The sequence below is a fragment of the Bombina bombina genome, chromosome 3, assembly GCF_027579735.1.
Source record: "Bombina bombina isolate aBomBom1 chromosome 3, aBomBom1.pri, whole genome shotgun sequence".
Classification (NCBI taxonomy): domain Eukaryota; kingdom Metazoa; phylum Chordata; class Amphibia; order Anura; family Bombinatoridae; genus Bombina; species Bombina bombina.
Window position 1 is genome coordinate 326,364,439 of NC_069501.1, and position 18,537 is coordinate 326,382,975.

The following is an 18,537-nucleotide window of genomic DNA, read 5'->3' on the forward strand; positions in this document are numbered from 1 at the left end:
CAGGTTTGCAGCTCAGTAGGCCCAACTCGCCAAACATATCTTCAGAGATCTCATTCACTCTGGCCACGAGGCCCAAGTCACAGGCTGCTTTTCTGCTCAATAAACTGTTAACACACTGACCTCGGATCACATGCACCCACATGGTGAACTTTTTTTGTTTGTACTCACAGCTGGCAAGAAATTTCCCCACACAATCAATGCGGCCACCAGGACTATGAACATTTGTAGTAACCTTCGCCAGCTGGGGCTGTCTAGGCAGTTTTATAAATTCAGCAAAAGACATTACAGTGATATCTGCTCCTGTGTCAATCTTAAAATCAACTTTGGCTCCCATCACAGTAAAAGTAACTTTCCAATCTTCCTCTGAGCTTGTCCGTTCCACAACAGACCCCACAAAAGACACTTCCTGACCCTCCTGGTCACTGTCCACCTGCATCTCCTTAATGTATTCAGTTTTACACACCACTTCAAAATGGCCTATTCTGTTACATTTTCTGCATCTTTTATCTCTGGCCGGGCATATAGCACTCTGATCATGAGCCCGGTAGCACCGTGTGCATCGGCCATGTTGCGCCCATCCACTTCTAGGCCTTTCCAATACTTTTGATCTACCGCTCACACTGTGCCTTTCACTAGTAATTTTTCTAGACTGTTGCACTTCATCCACAATACTCTCAGACCTCAGATCAGCACTTTGCTTTTTCACCAGTTCACTCTGGCGGGCCATCCTAATAGCCCCTTCTAACGTTAAATCAGGCTCTAACTGCAGCTTCAGGGAGACTTCAGCATCTGCAATTCCAATAACTATTCTGTCTCTGATTTGCTCTTCTTTAGCAACACCAAACTCACAGAATTCAGCTAATTCATACAGGCTGCGCACAAATGACTCCACAGATTCTCCCACACGCTGATTACGTTTGTGAAAACAGGCTCTCTCATGAATCACATTTCTTTTGGGCACAAAGTGGGCACTGAGTTTATCCATAACTATATCAAAGTTAACTTCTTCCCCTTCTTGAAAAGTAAAAGCATTGAACACTGGCTCTACATCTTTCCCCATGGAGTATAAAAGAGAATTAACTTGTACTTCACCACTCTCCTTGTTCAGTTTGGATGCAATCCTGAAGCGCTGAAACCGCTGACGCCATGTGGGCCAAGCTGCAGGCTGAGAAAAGTCAAAAGGCTCAGGTGGGGTAAACTTTGACATCGTTATCATCAGAAACAGAAGCGTAGTCCAGAACTTCTGACACCATGTCATGAGATGCAGGACATATGCAGGACACAGCAATGATGGTACAACTCTATTTTATTACAGAGCATAGCAATACACATCCAGACAGGTTGATTGTCTTAAACTAACTGCGACACAGACACCGGACCTAAGCCCCGCCCACATGCTAGTGACATCACATCCTGCTATCATCACATAAGGGATCTGGAAGGGGTTGGGGGTTGGTCTTGGTGGGGGGGGGGGAGCTACACTACAGAAAAGGGCTTTTTTTTAATAAAAAGGCAAATTTTTTGCAAAACTGGGTACTGGCAGACAGCTGCCAGTACCCAAAATGGCACCCATTAAGGCAGAGGGGAAGGGTTAGAGAGCTGTTAGGTGGCGGATCAGTGAGGTTGGGGTCAAAGGGGGGATCATACACATCAGCATATGTAAATATGCTTTTTTTTTTTTTTTTTTTTTTTAAAAAAAGGGCCAAATACCTTTTATTTTAGTACTGGCAGAGTTTCTGCCAGTACTTAAGATGGCGGGGACAATTGTGGGGTGGGGGAGGGAAGAGAGCTGTTTGGGAGGGATCAAGGGGTCTGATGTTTCAGGTGGGAGGCTGAGCTCTACACTAAAGATAAAATTAACCCTGCAAGCTCCCTACAAGCTACATAATTAACCCCTTCACTGCTAGCCATAATACACGTGTGATGCGCAGCGGCATGTAGAGGCCTTCTAATTACCAAAAAGCAATGCCAAAGCCATATATGTCTGCTATTTCTGAACAAAGGGGATCCCAGAGAAGCATTTACAACCATTTGTGCCATAATTGCACAAGCTGTTTGTAAATAATTTCAGTGAGAAACCTAAAATTGAGAAAAATTTAACTTTTTTTTTAATTTGATCGCATTTGGCGGTGAAATGGTGGCATAAAATATACCAAAATTGGCCTAGATCAATACTTGGGGTTGTCTACTACACTACACTAAAGCTAAAACTATCCCAAAAAGCTCCCTACATGCTCCCTAATTAACCCCTTCACTGCTGGGCATAATACACGTGTGGTGCGCAGTGGCATTTAGCGGCCTTCTAATTACCAAAAAGCAATGCCAAAGTCATATATGTCTGCTATTTCTGAACAAAGGGGATCCCAGATAAGAATTTACAACAATTTATGCCATAATTGCACAAGCTGTTTGTAAATAATTTAAGTTAGAAACCAAAAGTTTGTGAAAAAATTTGTGAAAAGTGAACGATTTTTTGTATTTGATTGCATTTGGCGGTGAAATGGTGGCATGAAATATACCAAAATGGGCCTAGATCAATACTTTGGGTTGTCTACTAAAAAAAAATATATACATGTCAATGGATATTCAGAGATTCCTGAAAGATATCAGTGTTCTAATGTAACTAGCGCTAATTTTGAAAAGAAATGGTTTGGAAATAGCAAAGTGCTACTTGTATTTATGGCCCTATAGTTTACAAAAAAAGCAAAGAACATGTAAACATTGGGTATTTCTATTCAGGACAAAATTTAGAAACTATTTAGCATGGGTGTTTTTTTGTGGTTGTAGATGTGTAACAGATTTTGGGGGTCAAAGTTAGAAAAAGTGTGTTTTTTTTCCATTTTTTCCTCATATTTTATAATTTTTTTATAGTAAATTATAAGATATGATGAAAATAATGGTATCTTTAGAAAGTCCATTTAATGGCGAGAAAAACGGTATATAATATGTGTGGGTACAGTAAATGAGTAAGAGGAAAATTACAGCTAAACACAAACACCTCAAAAATGTAAAAATAGCCTTGGTCTCAAACGGACAGAAAATGGAAAAGTGCTGTGGTCATTAAGGGGTTAAGGAACCTAATGATGACGTGTAGATTGAAAAGAGAAGGGGACAGAGGACAGAGCCTTGAGGTACCCAACAGAAAGTGGTAACAGGGCAGAGGATGCTCCAGAGAAGGCTACACTAAAGGTACGGTTAGATAGATAGGAAGAGAACCACGAGAGAGCTGTGTCGCAGATGTCAAATGATTGGAGGGTTTGGAGCAAAAGAGGGTGGTCAACAGTATAAAAGGCTGCAGACAGATCAAGGAGGATAAGCAGAGAGAAGTGGCCTTTGGATTTTGCTGTAAGTAGGTCGTTGGTAACCTTGACAATTGCTGTCTGTGGAGTGATGGGGATGATTGCAGTGAGTCAAGAAGAGAGTTTAGTGTAAGGAAATGGGATTGACATGCATATACTAGCTATTCAAGGAGCTTTGAGGCAATATGGAGTAAGAAAATAGGACGGTAGTTGGATGAGGAGGTTGGATCGAGAGAATATTTTTTGAGGATAGGTGTGACCAGTGCATGTTTTAGACATGAGGGAAATATACCAGTGCTGAGAAAGAGGTTGAAGATGTGTGTGAGTATAGGGGTAAAGGTAGAATATAGGGAGGGGAGTAGCTGTGAGGAGATGGGGTCGAGGGGACAGGTAGTGTGGTGGGAGCGCGCGCGTGCTGGGGGGTTGGTGGGCGGGCGCGTGCACGGGGCGGGAGCGGGTGGGAACCGCTACACTACAGAAAAACATAAATTTAAAAGTAAAAAAAAATAAGAAAGTTTAAACATTAAAAATCTAATCTAAGGGATCTGGAAGGGGTTGGGGGTTGGTCTTGGTGGGGGGGGGAGCTACACTACAGAAAAGGGCTTTTTTTTAATAAAAAGGCAAATTTTTTGCAAAACTGGGTACTGGCAGACAGCTGCCAGTACCCAAAATGGCGCCCATTAAGGCAGAGGGGAAGGGTTAGAGAGCTGTTAGGTGGCGGATCAGTGAGGTTGGGGTCAAAGGGGGGATCATACACATCAGCATATGTAAATATGCTTTTTTTTTTTTTTTTTTTTTTTTAAAAAAAAGGGCCAAATACCTTTTATTTTAGTACTGGCAGAGTTTCTGCCAGTACTTAAGATGGCGGGGACAATTGTGGGGTGGGGGAGGGAAGAGAGCTGTTTGGGAGGGATCAAGGGGTCTGATGTTTCAGGTGGGAGGCTGAGCTCTACACTAAAGATAAAATTAACCCTGCAAGCTCCCTACAAGCTACATAATTAACCCCTTCACTGCTAGCCATAATACACGTGTGATGCGCAGCGGCATGTAGAGGCCTTCTAATTACCAAAAAGCAATGCCAAAGCCATATATGTCTGCTATTTCTGAACAAAGGGGATCCCAGAGAAGCATTTACAACCATTTGTGCCATAATTGCACAAGCTGTTTGTAAATAATTTCAGTGAGAAACCTAAAATTGAGAAAAATTTAACTTTTTTTTTAATTTGATCGCATTTGGCGGTGAAATGGTGGCATAAAATATACCAAAATTGGCCTAGATCAATACTTGGGGTTGTCTACTACACTACACTAAAGCTAAAACTATCCCAAAAAGCTCCCTACATGCTCCCTAATTAACCCCTTCACTGCTGGGCATAATACACGTGTGGTGCGCAGTGGCATTTAGCGGCCTTCTAATTACCAAAAAGCAATGCCAAAGTCATATATGTCTGCTATTTCTGAACAAAGGGGATCCCAGATAAGAATTTACAACAATTTATGCCATAATTGCACAAGCTGTTTGTAAATAATTTAAGTTAGAAACCAAAAGTTTGTGAAAAAATTTGTGAAAAGTGAACGATTTTTTGTATTTGATTGCATTTGGCGGTGAAATGGTGGCATGAAATATACCAAAATGGGCCTAGATCAATACTTTGGGTTGTCTACTAAAAAAAAATATATACATGTCAATGGATATTCAGAGATTCCTGAAAGATATCAGTGTTCTAATGTAACTAGCGCTAATTTTGAAAAGAAATGGTTTGGAAATAGCAAAGTGCTACTTGTATTTATGGCCCTATAGTTTACAAAAAAAGCAAAGAACATGTAAACATTGGGTATTTCTATTCAGGACAAAATTTAGAAACTATTTAGCATGGGTGTTTTTTTGTGGTTGTAGATGTGTAACAGATTTTGGGGGTCAAAGTTAGAAAAAGTGTGTTTTTTTCCATTTTTTCCTCATATTTTATAATTTTTTTATAGTAAATTATAAGATATGATGAAAATAATGGTATCTTTAGAAAGTCCATTTAATGGCGAGAAAAACGGTATTAATATGTGTGGGTACAGTAAATGAGTAAGAGGAAAATTACAGCTAAACACAAACACCTCAAAAATGTAAAAATAGCCTTGGTCTCAAACGGACAGAAAATGGAAAAGTGCTGTGGTCATTAAGGGGTTAAGGAACCTAATGATGACGTGTAGATTGAAAAGAGAAGGGGACAGAGGACAGAGCCTTGAGGTACCCAACAGAAAGTGGTAACAGGGCAGAGGATGCTCCAGAGAAGGCTACACTAAAGGTACGGTTAGATAGATAGGAAGAGAACCACGAGAGAGCTGTGTCGCAGATGTCAAATGATTGGAGGGTTTGGAGCAAAAGAGGGTGGTCAACAGTATAAAAGGCTGCAGACAGATCAAGGAGGATAAGCAGAGAGAAGTGGCCTTTGGATTTTGCTGTAAGTAGGTCGTTGGTAACCTTGACAATTGCTGTCTGTGGAGTGATGGGGATGATTGCAGTGAGTCAAGAAGAGAGTTTAGTGTAAGGAAATGGGATTGACATGCATATACTAGCTATTCAAGGAGCTTTGAGGCAATATGGAGTAAGAAAATAGGACGGTAGTTGGATGAGGAGGTTGGATCGAGAGAATATTTTTTGAGGATAGGTGTGACCAGTGCATGTTTTAGACATGAGAGAAATATACCAGTGCTGAGAAAGAGGTTGAAGATGTGTGTGAGTATAGGGGTAAAGGTAGAATATAGGGAGGGGAGTAGCTGTGAGGAGATGGGGTCGAGGGGACAGGTAGTGAGGTGGGAGGACAGTATAAGGGTAGAAAATTCTTCCTCGGTAACAGGGGCAAAAGAGCAAAATTTATGGCTATTTGGGTTTTGGATGATTGTGAGCTTTTGAAGGGATGGGAGATTGATAGTATGTTGAGAGCTGATTTCATATCTGATGGAGTAAATTTTGTTATTGAAGTGGCTGGTAAAATCTTGAGCTGAGAAAGAAGTTGTATTAGGAGCTAGGGGTGGGCAGAGAAGAGTATTAAACGTGAAAAACAGATGTTTTGGGTTAGAGAAAAGAGTAGAGATGAGAGTAGAGAAGTATTGTTGCTTATAAAGATTAAGGGCAGAATAGTAGGAGTTCAATATTAACTTGTAGTGAACAAAGTCAGCTGAACTCCGAGATTTTCTCCAGTGAGGATGAGAGCGTGGTTTCTGAGCTATGGTAGGTGGGGCCATATTCTAAATGACCGAGGTAAAGGTGGAGTTATAGTGGCAGATAGATTGGTCAGGGCAGGAAAAGAAGGGGATGGAATAGAGGAGAGGTTCGAGAGAGCTAGCAAACGGTTTCTGATCTAATGACTTAGCGCTTCTGTGAAGTTTGGTGAGAGGGGTAGAGGGGGGGAGTTGTAGGGAGGGATGTGATGTTGCAAGTGAGGAGATGATGGTCAGAAAGAGTAGAAAAGGGGAGTTTGTAAAATTTGAGATAGTGCATTGATAGCTGAAAATCAGATTGAGGAAGTGACCATCTTTGTGAGTAGGAGAGTCAGTCCATTGGGACAAGCCGAAAGAGGAAGTGAGTTGCAGAAGATGTTTTACAGAGGAGGCAGTGGGATAGTCAAGAGGGATGTTGAAGTCCCCAAGAATGAGGACAGGGGTGTCTGAGGAAAGGAAATAAGGAAGCCAGGCAGCAAAGTGATCTAAAAATTGAGTTGATGAGCCAGGGGGGCAGTATATGACCGCAACACATATAGACAGGGGAGAGAATAAACAAATCATGTGTGCTTCAAATGAAGAAGAGCTGAATTTGTTGAAAGGTGCAACGAGAGGAAAGTAAAATACCAATACCACCTCCTTGTCTATTCCCCGACCTAGGAGTGTGGCTGAAGTGGAGACCCCCATGTGACCATGCAGCAGTGGATGCAGTGTCTGAAGCAAAGAGCCAGGTTTCTGTAAGAGTCAGAAGGTTTAGAGAGTGGGATATAAAGAGGTCATGGATTGAAGTGAGCTTGTTGCAAACAGAGCGAGAGTTCCAGAGTGCACAAGTGAAGGGGGTGGCGGCTTTAGATGCAAGAGGAATGAGAATAAGGTTACAAGAGTTTTGTTTTTGAATTTTATTGAAAGGCATACATGGATGTGCAAGGCTAGGAAGTTGTGGGGGACCAGGATTAGGGGAGATGTCACCAGCAGCTAGTATGAGCAAGAGGGAGAGTGACATGAGATAAAATGCAGATTTGCAATAATGAGACTGTTTTTGGGATGAAGTGCAAGGGGGAGAGAGAGTCTTTAGGAATGTGTGAAATTCATGAATACAAAAGTAAGGTGAGGTTAAGAGAGATGGGCTAATGAACAGTTCAGGTGGTGAGGGGGAAGGAGTAATATAATAAAGTTGTTTGTTATAGAGACAAAAGGTAGCAAAAAGGAATATGAAGATAGTGAGCATTATTACAAACTAAGCAAACAGTGGATAAAACACAGTGTTACAAAAGAACATGCCTTATCCCTTGTCCAATCCTTGTTGATGGCAAAAAGCATGTTACAGTACTAGAGAGCTGAAATTGTAGGTGTATCATGTAGTTCTGTAAAGAATATTAAGAAAAATGTTTTGTGGGGCTAACTTGAACCCAAAACAGAAGGGTGTTACTACACCAAGAACAGATAGAAGAATTCAAGATATCTGCACTAAAAATAGGAAATTATTTGTTAAGAGTCTTGACTAAACACATTCAAGAGGCAGGTATCAAGGTACCTGAGAGAAATGTTCATGGACAGTTAGCTAAAGAGGGACTGTTAGCCAGAAACCCTGCTCGGAAACCAACCCCACAATCCATTTTGTTCTTAATATTCTTTACAGAATTACGTGATACACCTACAATTTCAGCAGTTTTGTACTGCAAAATGTTTTTTGCCTTCAACAGGCCAAAAATTTGACTATTTTTAATGACAAGTCACTTTGTTAACCCATCTGAAAAAACAAAAACATTTGAAAATTTACCAAATATTTTAGTAATATTACATCAAATTACACGTAAACATGTATTGCAGATGTTGTCAATTAAGGGGAGCGATAATTAATGCTCCCGCTCGAGTTTTAATTGAGCTACAAGTAAGCTTTTTGCGCTAGTTGGGTTGCGCTCGTATTATGAGTTGAAAGTAAAATGTTTTCGCTCACTCTCATTTGACGAGCTCAAAAATGCTGAACTTACAATATCATGTGTGCATTCCATATTATTCCCATAGAAGTCAATGGAGAAAAAAAAAGTGGAAAAAACACTTTACTCTCCCGATAAACCCCTTATCAATTGCACCCAAACGTTTGCGATCCACTCTAATCTGGCCCATAATAAGAAATTATTACAAATTAATTAAATTAATATCAAATTTAAAATTTTTGAACAATGGGTCTAATATTTTTACAAGGTACTGTGTGTGTGTATATATATATATATATATATATATATATATATATATATATATATATACATACACACAATATAGGGTCCAGCGAAGATAGAACCAGCTATTATTATTATTATCTGCTATTTATAAGGAGCCAACATATTACTCAATGTTATTCAGGCGTATATATGTCAGTGTGTTATAAACTAGAACAAGTAGAGAAGTAACCTTGGGGAAAATGAAAAGCAATAGGAACTGCTTTGTGGCCCTCGAAACATAGATTGGACAGCCTTAATCCCTTCGCTATCGGGAATTTCAGAGAACTTGCCCAAAATACCAGAGAATTTTTAGCATTTTTGCTATCACTCCATTTAAACATAAGTAGATCTTTGCTTTTTTTATTTAGCTGTCAAAACTATAAAAATTTTAAGTAGACAACCAAAGGTATTGATCTAGGCCCATTTTGGTAAATTTCATGCCACCATTTCACAGCCAAATGCGATCATATAAAAAAAAAATTTAAGTTTTTCACAAACTTTGGGTTTCTCATTGCAATCATGACACAAATATAAAAGCTTCTCTGGGATCCCCTTTGTTCAGTAATAGCAGACATAAATGGCTTTGCCATTGGTTTTTGGTAATTAGAAGGCCGCTAATTGCAGCTGCACAGCACACTTCTATAATTCCCGGCAGAAGGAGTTACTCAGGTAGCTTGTAAGGTTAATTTTAGCTTTAGTATGGAGATTACTCTACCACCTGATACTTCCCATCCCTGATTGCTACCTGATCCCTCCCAAACAGTTCTATTCCCTCTTTCACCCCCCACCCCCACTGGTTACCACCATCTTAGGTACTGGCAGAGAGGCTGCCAGTATGCAGTTTAGGTGGTTGTTGTTTTTTTTAAATTATAATTATTATATGTTTCTTCTGCAGTGCAGTGATCCTCCTTTTTATTTAGTTATTTTTTTTTATTTTTTTTTTATGTAGTGTAGTCGCCCCCCTCTGACGATCATGCTTGGGACTCCCCACCCCACCTTTTTTCTGTAGTGAAGTTTCCAATCCCTTACTCTTCCTTCATTTGTTCCCGGAAGTAAAGCGCCTATCCCACACCCTCCCCCTCCCTCCGCTGCTGGACCACCTACCCACCTCCCACCAGCACCAGCAGATGATCGTTACAGACGGCGACACACACAGTGTCACCATCTGTAACGATCAGGCATCTGCCTTCATAAGGAACCGGAACATCAATGTGAACGCAGATACCTGGAGCTCAGGGACTCATACTGAATGATGTGTATGTGTGTGTATATATAAATATATATACACATATATATATATATATATATATATATATATATATATATATATATATATATATATATATATATATATATATATATATATACATATATATATATATATTAGGTTAAAGGGTTAATTAGACATAATTAGACATGATACCCAAATTTTTTTTCTTTCATGATTCAGATAGAATATATAATATAATAATATAATAACAACTTTCCAATTTACTTCTAATATTTAATTTGCTTCATTCTCTTGTTTGAAGAAACAGCAATGCACATGAGTGAGCCAATAACATGAGGCATATATTTGCAGCCACCAATTAGCAGTTCCTGATACTACTAGATATGCTTTTCAACAAAATATATTAAGGGAACAAAACAAATTAGATAATAGAAGTAAATTGGAAAGTTGTGTAAAATTGTATGTTCTATCTGAATCATGAAAGAAAAAATCTGGGCTTCGTGTCCCAGTAATATACAATTTATACAGTAATGATTAAGGTTGAATCTGTCTATGTAAAAACAAAGAAACTTTTATTTAAAATGTTGAAATATTTAATTTGTTAATTACAAGTTACAAAGAATAAAACACCTACCTATAATCACATGCATTCCAAGGCTTGCTAGGTGTTTTGCAGTGTAGAATCCTATTCCTTTTGCACCTCCAGTCACTATAGCAACTTTTCCATTTTGTAAAGGGAATGCTACAAAAAGAGAAACAATCAATTGCAGCTTATGGACACAAATAGCCTAAAATAAGTAAAATACAACTGATAATTGTTTAATTTTAGAATTCCCTTGATAAGATAAATACACCAAATAGCAAATAATGTTATTTACAGTATAAATAAACTGTATTAGATACTGTCATGTCCATTAAAGGGCCATAATACCCAAATGTTTAAACACTTGAAAGTGATGCAGCATAGCTGTAAAAAGCTGATTAGAAAATATCACTTGAACATCTCTATGTAAAAAAGAAAGATATTTTACCTCAAAAGTTCCTCAGTAGCCACCTCCCATTGTAAAGGACTTCTAAGCAGCATATTAGTGTGTCTGTCCTGGGACATCTGAAGGGATGAGCATCGCGCACTCTCATATTATTTCACCAATCAGGTAAAGGAAGCTTACTATGAAATCTCATGAGAGTTAAGTCAAATCTCATGAGATCACAGTAAGAGTTCATGACCTCAGCACTGCTGATGCTGATTGGCTGCTGTTCATTTCTTCATTTTTTTTATTTTTTTTTACCTGCAGCTGGGAGCAGCTGAGTATAACTTTTTACACAGAACTTACTCTGCTGAGCTGAGGAGATTGTGAGGTAAAATATCTTCCTTTTTTACATTGAGATGCTCAGGTGATATTTTCCTGTCAGCTTTTTACAGTTATACTGCATCAGTTTCAAGTGATTTAGCATATGAGTATTATGTCCCTTTAACTGGATATGGACAGATAAGTCAGAAATTAAATGCAGTTAGAAAGACTGGTGATTTTTTTTTATTATCATTATTAAATCATTCATATTAACAATATAAATATATAATAATATATAATTTAAAATGTTTCCATGTGACTCTGCCCTTAACCTCTTATCCATCAGAAAACATTATAAGCTAGCCCAAGTGTTTTTTACTTTTATAAGCCATTCCCATCCACCAGCCACTGTTTTAATAAGTAAAAACATACAAAAACTAATGTATAGATGTGTGTGTGTGTGTGTGTGTATATATATATATATATATATATATATATATATATATATATATATATATATATATATATATATATGTATATACATACACTAGGGCTGCACAATTAATCGTGGTTGCGTTTTTTAGCCCCGCCCAGAAGTGACATCACTCGCCCCATGTGAACAGTGGCGACTGAAGAGAAGATCCTGAGCGCACACGTGAAGGGTCTCTCCCTCTGAGCAGTCAGTGTTCCTGGGATGGTCCCGGGGAGGAGGGGCGGGACATAGACTAGGAAGGAGGTGTCTCTAGAAGGTGATTGGTGGACTGGAGAGTGGCCCATCGGAATTTAGCACCGACAAGACACCGGCTTTTTCATTACAGGCGGTGCTGTGGGATCATGATACTTCCTGTTCTGTCACTACAGTTCCTGTGAGCCCCATGTCTTCACATCTGAGAGAAAATATTAACTTGTTCTAATGTTTAAAATGCACTGAGGGAGGCAGCTGAGAGGCTAAAATGCTAATAAAGTACCACTTTATAATGCACTGTGTTTTAATTTGAAATAGTATTTTCTAAGCTGCCTCCCAGGTACCCGAGTGCATTTTAAACATTAGAACAAATAGAGAGCATAATAGATTTTTTTTTTTTTTTTTTTAAATAGCATTTTTTTTAAAATAAAAAATAACTGCACTAGACAGTTTTGGTGCTTTAAAGTTGGTGGGAGTGGGTGTAAAGTGCCTTTACATTGCAGTCTATGGGAACTATATACCATAGACCCCAATGTAAATATATATGTATATGCTTATCTACATATATATTTATGTGTTAATATGTGTATATACACATATAAACACATGGCTATTTATGTATATAAGCAGTAGAAGGAAGGCAGACAGGTGGCCCACAATAGCGTGAATGTCACTTACGGCAATGATGAATGCACTTTAAGACTGTACCCAAATCCCCCAGCAGTAAAAGTCAGCAATGTCACTTGGCATAAACACCTCAGTACAGGCAAAGTACAGCACTTTCTCAAGTATACAGACTCGTCGGAGACAATGGGAACACTGGCTTTCAATAACTTCACGCCAGACTCACCTAAATCCGGTGGTTCCTCAGCTCTCTAAAGCGAACGTCTGTCGGCTGGCTTGTGCTGGGCGGTATGTAATGAAGCCGCTGAACAGTGTGTAGCTGGTGCCAAGTCTGTGCGTGTTACCAAGGAGCAGCGTCTCGGTCAGGGTCCACCTCCGTATCCACCTCCGTATGAGTACGTCAGAGGGGTTCAGGAAATCCAATGAGCAACAGCGGCAACGTGGGGGATAGGGCAGTCACAAAGAGGGACTTGTGGAGCTCTAGACGGCACAAACCAGTGGTCTGGAGACTAGAACATCAAAGAAGGAGTACTGGATGCTCCGATAAAAAGTAACAAAATTTTATTTATTCTTCGTATAAAAGCGTTAACATGGAGAGACAAATAGACACAAGTGCAGGCGCAGCACCAGGGCTTACGCGTTTCGGCTATAGAGCCGTAATCATAGCATATGATTACGGCTCTATAGCCGAAACGCGTAAGCCCTGGTGCTGCGCCTGCACTTGTGTCTATTTGTTTCTCCATGTTAACGCTTTTATACGAAGAATAAATACAATTTTGTCCAGTACATCCAGTACTCCTTCTTTGATGTATTTATGTATATATTCATATTCATATATTTTAAAATGCTGACCATCGCTGCGCTACTTACTCCCTTCGCTGTGCGAGGTTCCCATAGAAGCCTATGGAAGCGATCTCTCATAACCGCAATGCTTCCTAGCAATGCAAATGTGAGCTCTTGTTCGCATTGCGATTTACTTGTGACACCAGCACACATTATCGCCATTAAGCTGCTGGTAAAACATCAGCTTAATGGCAACCCTATTTAAACAGTATTGTATGTTAAAGTACTGTATTTAAGATTCTTTGAGCGGAACTATTTCTTAATGGATGGTATCTTACAAAATGATTGGTAAATGCTTTCTCTTTGACATACAAAAGGAAAACCATTTGGCTTTGCTTATAGATTGTTACTCTGTCATTATTTTTTTCTCAGATGTAAATAGCTTTGTACAGTTTCCCTTAAAATTAAACAAGAAAGGTAATCTTTACTGTTTCTCATGTATTAAACAGTGTAATCACATCAATTGTAAAGTGTGAACTTTCCAAATACTGTAAGAAATCCTGAGTGAAATCTTCGCTTCAAACTCTGACAAAGTTTTCATACAGTTTCATTGTATTTTAAGTGTAGGAAGCTACTTAAAGGGACATTGTACACTTGATTTTTCTTTGCATAAATGTTTTGTAGATTGCTTATTTTTAAATAACATTGTGCTGATTTTTAGACTCCTAACCAAGCCCCAACATTTAAGAAGTAGACTGTTGTCTACCTACTGCAGCTTGCTCCTGTTTGTGTAAAGGGTCTTTTCATATGTAGGGGGGTCTGCTATTTTTGCTTTTCAGCCCATTTCAGTGGGTGTCCCAGCCTAACCTTTTCAACAGTGCTAAACTGGGAGCTTTCAAGTAAGTTTTTAAAATATTTTATACTGGATTTTTACATCTGTATCTGTGCATATTATTGTTTATAGTAGTGTCTATTACATGTATTTATATGAAAATTGGTGTATACTCTCCCTTTAAAGGGACATGGAACCCAACATTTTTCTTTTATGGTTCAGATAGAGAATACAATTTTAAATAACATTCCAATTTAATTATATTATCTAAATTGCTTCATTTTTAGATATCCTTTGTTGAATAAATAGCAACTCACATGGGTGAGCATCTATGTGCAGCCCCCAATCAGCAGCTAATGAGCCTATTTACATATACTTTTCAACAAAGGATATCAAGAGAATGAAGCAAATGAGAAAATTAAATTGGAATTGCATGTTCTTTCTAAATTATGAAAAACATTATTTGGGTTTCATGTCCCTTAAAAAAAAAAACTCCTTGAAAGTCACCAAAACATAAAAATAATTTTGTTACATGCTATTATTTGGCAACCTCCAATCCTGTAACCAGATATATTTCTTGTTATCACAAGCCACCAATAACAAGATTTTGGTCAAAATTTAAGTGCAGTTCACACAACCTGTAGATTTTTTTGCCAACCCCTGTTGTAGAAGCTTGCAGTTGCCACATATATCGTATGGAAATGTTTAATGTCTTAATTGCTCTATTGACTTCATTAGTGCGAATATTTGCACATTCATTTGACAAAAAGTATTTTTTTTTTTTTATTATCCTGGTCAGTTTGTGAGCCTGATTTTACTCAGTTGCATTTTTACCCTCTAGCCATGATTTATGCTGCCCTCAGAAGAGTGCAAATAAGGTGCCTGCCACCAGTCGCAAAAGAAAAATGACAAAGAGTGAGGAGAGCTCCTATGATTTTTGCACTAACAGAGAAGTACTGTGTTAGATATTGCTTACTTTCATAAAGTGGTGAGAGTCCACCAGCCATTACTTGGATTCAACTTCTGGCCACTAGAAGGAGGCAAAGATTCCCAAAGTTCTGGTATGCTATTCTTTTCTTTGCCTCCACAGGAGGAAGGTGAAAAATTTAGCTGCTCCAGATTCTTTGTTGAGAGGGGTCATTGGACCAATTTGAGACCCATATATCGCTCCGAAACATGCTACAGAGAGGCAAAGGGGAGATTGGAGTATTGGGCAGTGACACAATTACACCCAGTGAGGAGTTAGTCACAAGCCTGCCACAGGTGCCTCAGGGTCCCTTAGCTTCCTCCTGTTAGGTTGTCGATATACTACAAATATACTGTAGATACCGCTATGGTGTACACAGCACTGGATGTGTTCTCTACCAGAAGCATTTTTTTTTCTGCAGCCAGTATGCACTGTAGATTGGGTGTCTGAGGTAACTGAAGCCATTTTTTGTACTCCCATAGTCCACAAGCTATTAGTAGGTACAATAATTTTGAAGTGCATCATAGCCAGGGGACATGAAATGTTAACAGACATTTACCACCATTTTCTTAAACTATTTTATAGACATTAGCGTTGTGCACTTTGATTTTTTTTTTGCACTTGCGAACATTCAACCATGTAGTTCCCACCAAGACAGAGTGCTTCGTTCTGATTTATACCCACGACGGATTATTGTGTGTAGAATTTGTCGCCCTTGAAAGTGCGTGCAAAATTGAGGTGTGTGCCTGTTGGCATATGTAGTGAATGTAGGCCTTAGGTGTACGCACTGAGTTTGACTGTGCCAGCAGATGTAGCAGGAATCTGGTGCGCGTTGAGTCTGTATGTGTTGGCTGTATATCGCACATATAATTGTTTAAGTGTGTGCTGTGTCAGCATGCTTTATTTTGAGTGCCTGTCTTATGTGTTGTGTGTCTAAAATAGCGTGCATTGGCTTTGGGGGTTTTATATAAGGTATTGTGCTTACCGCATTCTTGATTCTTTTGCCCACTCAGTATCTTCAGGCATTTTCTGTTTGGCGATTTATTAGCGCTTCAGTTTTTATTTCAGCTGCTGTACTATTCCCGACACCTTTAAATTTTGACAAGGGCTGAGGTAAGTTGTTTTCTTTTCTCACCTGTGCCCTCTGTCACCTTCAATACCTGTCATCTTCTCCTACAAGGTACAGAGCTGGCTGTTTAACCCTTAAGAACCAGAGCCACCCTGTGCGGCAGCTGTGTCCTGAGCTAATAGTGCGCCTTACTTTCCTTACTTTCAGCTGTATCGCATTCCAACAGTCTGCTGTTGTTTTTATGATAATATCAAAGAGTTCTCTTTTTCATAACTCAAGAGTCTCTTTTCTATAAATCATTTTAGACTCAATGACAATGCAAATTTCTATATTGGATCTGTGGGATCAAAATTACAGTAAATTTCCTCCAACTATAGTCAATTTTCAACCGTCTGTAGCTCAATGTATTGAAGTGTTAGGTCTGATATTTGCAACATTAGATGCTCTTCCTTGTGCACAGTTTTTATGAGACCTTTTCAATTTTGCGTGCTACGACAATGGTGCAAGAATTTCACTAATCTATCACATAGAATCCTATTGTATCCTTTAGTGAGGCAATATCTGTCCTGGTGGATACATTACCAATCTATTTTTCTGGAGGCTTCCTTTATTCGCCCAATTAAGAAATAATGTCTACAGATGCTAATCTCTTAGATTGGGGTTCAGTCTGAGGGTCTGGGAGAGCACAGGTAGGCAAGGCTACCAATAAATATATTGGAACTTCAGTTCACTTCAGAGCTGGCCTCTTCTGAAAAGAGAAATTTATCTGAGTTTTCAATCAGACAATATTACATATGTAGCTTATATCAATAATCTAGTGGAAACTTGCAGTTCCATAGATTTACTCTCAAAGATTTTTTATTCAAACATTGAAAACGTTTTGTATAATTTTCCATATTTCGCATCCCAGGAGGGAACACTGGGAAGTAGATTTCCTCAGTTGGCAATCACTTCCACAGGAATGATCTCTCCATTAATTTGTTTTCAACTAGAATGTGGAACAATGGGATTTCCCAGTGATAGAACTGATGACTTCTGTTTTCAAGAGTCTTAGCTCGGATTGAATTCTTCAGTAATTCTCATTGCTCCAGCCAAGAGAACTTGGTTTACAAATCTGATTCAGATGTCCAGTTTTTTCTATGGTCTTTCACTTTGGCATGACCTACTGTCTCAAGGTTCCCTTTATCATCAAAATCATGAATCTCTTATCTTGAAGGTTTAGAGATTAAATACCTAATTTTAAAACAAAGAGGTTTCGTTAATGCTATAGTTATCATTAGACATGTACATTTGTACTGTTTAGCAGCAAACAAATGAGGAATAAAGCAGTAGCCAGCAGCATTCAGCTGTTTTTGTTGCCGGATTTATTCTTGTGAAAGTGCAACACACTAAGATATGTGCAAATCCAGTGCAAAGTAGAAATCTGTCTTCAAAAATAGTGATATGACGCGGGGGCCCTCAACTTCCATATTAGTTTGCTGCTTATTTATTAGAAAGGTCCTTTAAGAAGCATTCGGCTAGATCACGAGTCTTGCGTTAGCCTTAAAAAGCAGCGTTGAGAGGTCCCAATGCTGCTTTTTAACGCCCGCTGGTATTACAAGTCTGGCAGGTACAGGTGTACCGCTCACTTTTCTTCCGTGACTCGAGACTACCGCAAATCCCCTTACGTCAATTGCGTATCCTATCTTTTAAATGGGATTTGCCTAACGCTGGTATTACGAGTCTTGGAAGAAGTGAGCGGTAGACCCTCTCCTGTCCAGACTCCTAACGCATTTGAAAGTCAGTAGTTAAGAGTTTTATGGGCTAACGCCGGAACATAAAGCTCTTAACTAAAGTGCTAAAAAGTACACTAACACCCATAAACTACCTATTAACCCCTAAACAGAGCCCCCCCCCCCCCACATCGCAAACACTAAAATAAAAATGTTTAACCCCTAATCTGCCGACTGGACATCGCCGCTACCTACATTATACCTATGAACCCCTAATCTGCTGCCCCTAACATCGCCGACACCTACATTATATTTATTAACCCCTAATCTGCCGCCCCCAACGTCGCTGCCACCTACCTACAATTATTAACCCCTAATCTGCTGACTGGACATCGCCGCCACTTTAATAAATGTATTAACCCCTAAACCGCCGCACTCCCGCCTCGCAAACACTAGTTATATTTTATTAACCCCTAATCTGCCCCCTCAACGTCGCCGACACCTACCTACATTTATTAACCCCTAATCTTCCGACCCCAATGTCGCCACTACTATAATACATTTATTAACCCCTAAATCTAAGTCTAACCCTAAGTCTAACCCCCCTA

The 18,537-nt window shown here is 39.1% G+C and overlaps 1 protein-coding gene across 1 annotated transcript in view; it reads right to left on the reverse strand.

The window, feature by feature from the left end:
• Positions 1 to 18,537, reverse strand: part of DHRSX (dehydrogenase/reductase X-linked) — a 973,969-nt gene that overhangs the window by 820,122 nt on the left and 135,310 nt on the right. The window contains exon 2 of the mRNA XM_053706436.1: positions 10,600 to 10,707. Within this exon, the coding sequence (XP_053562411.1) occupies positions 10,600 to 10,707 (108 nt within the window). The remainder of the gene's footprint in view (positions 1 to 10,599; positions 10,708 to 18,537) is intronic.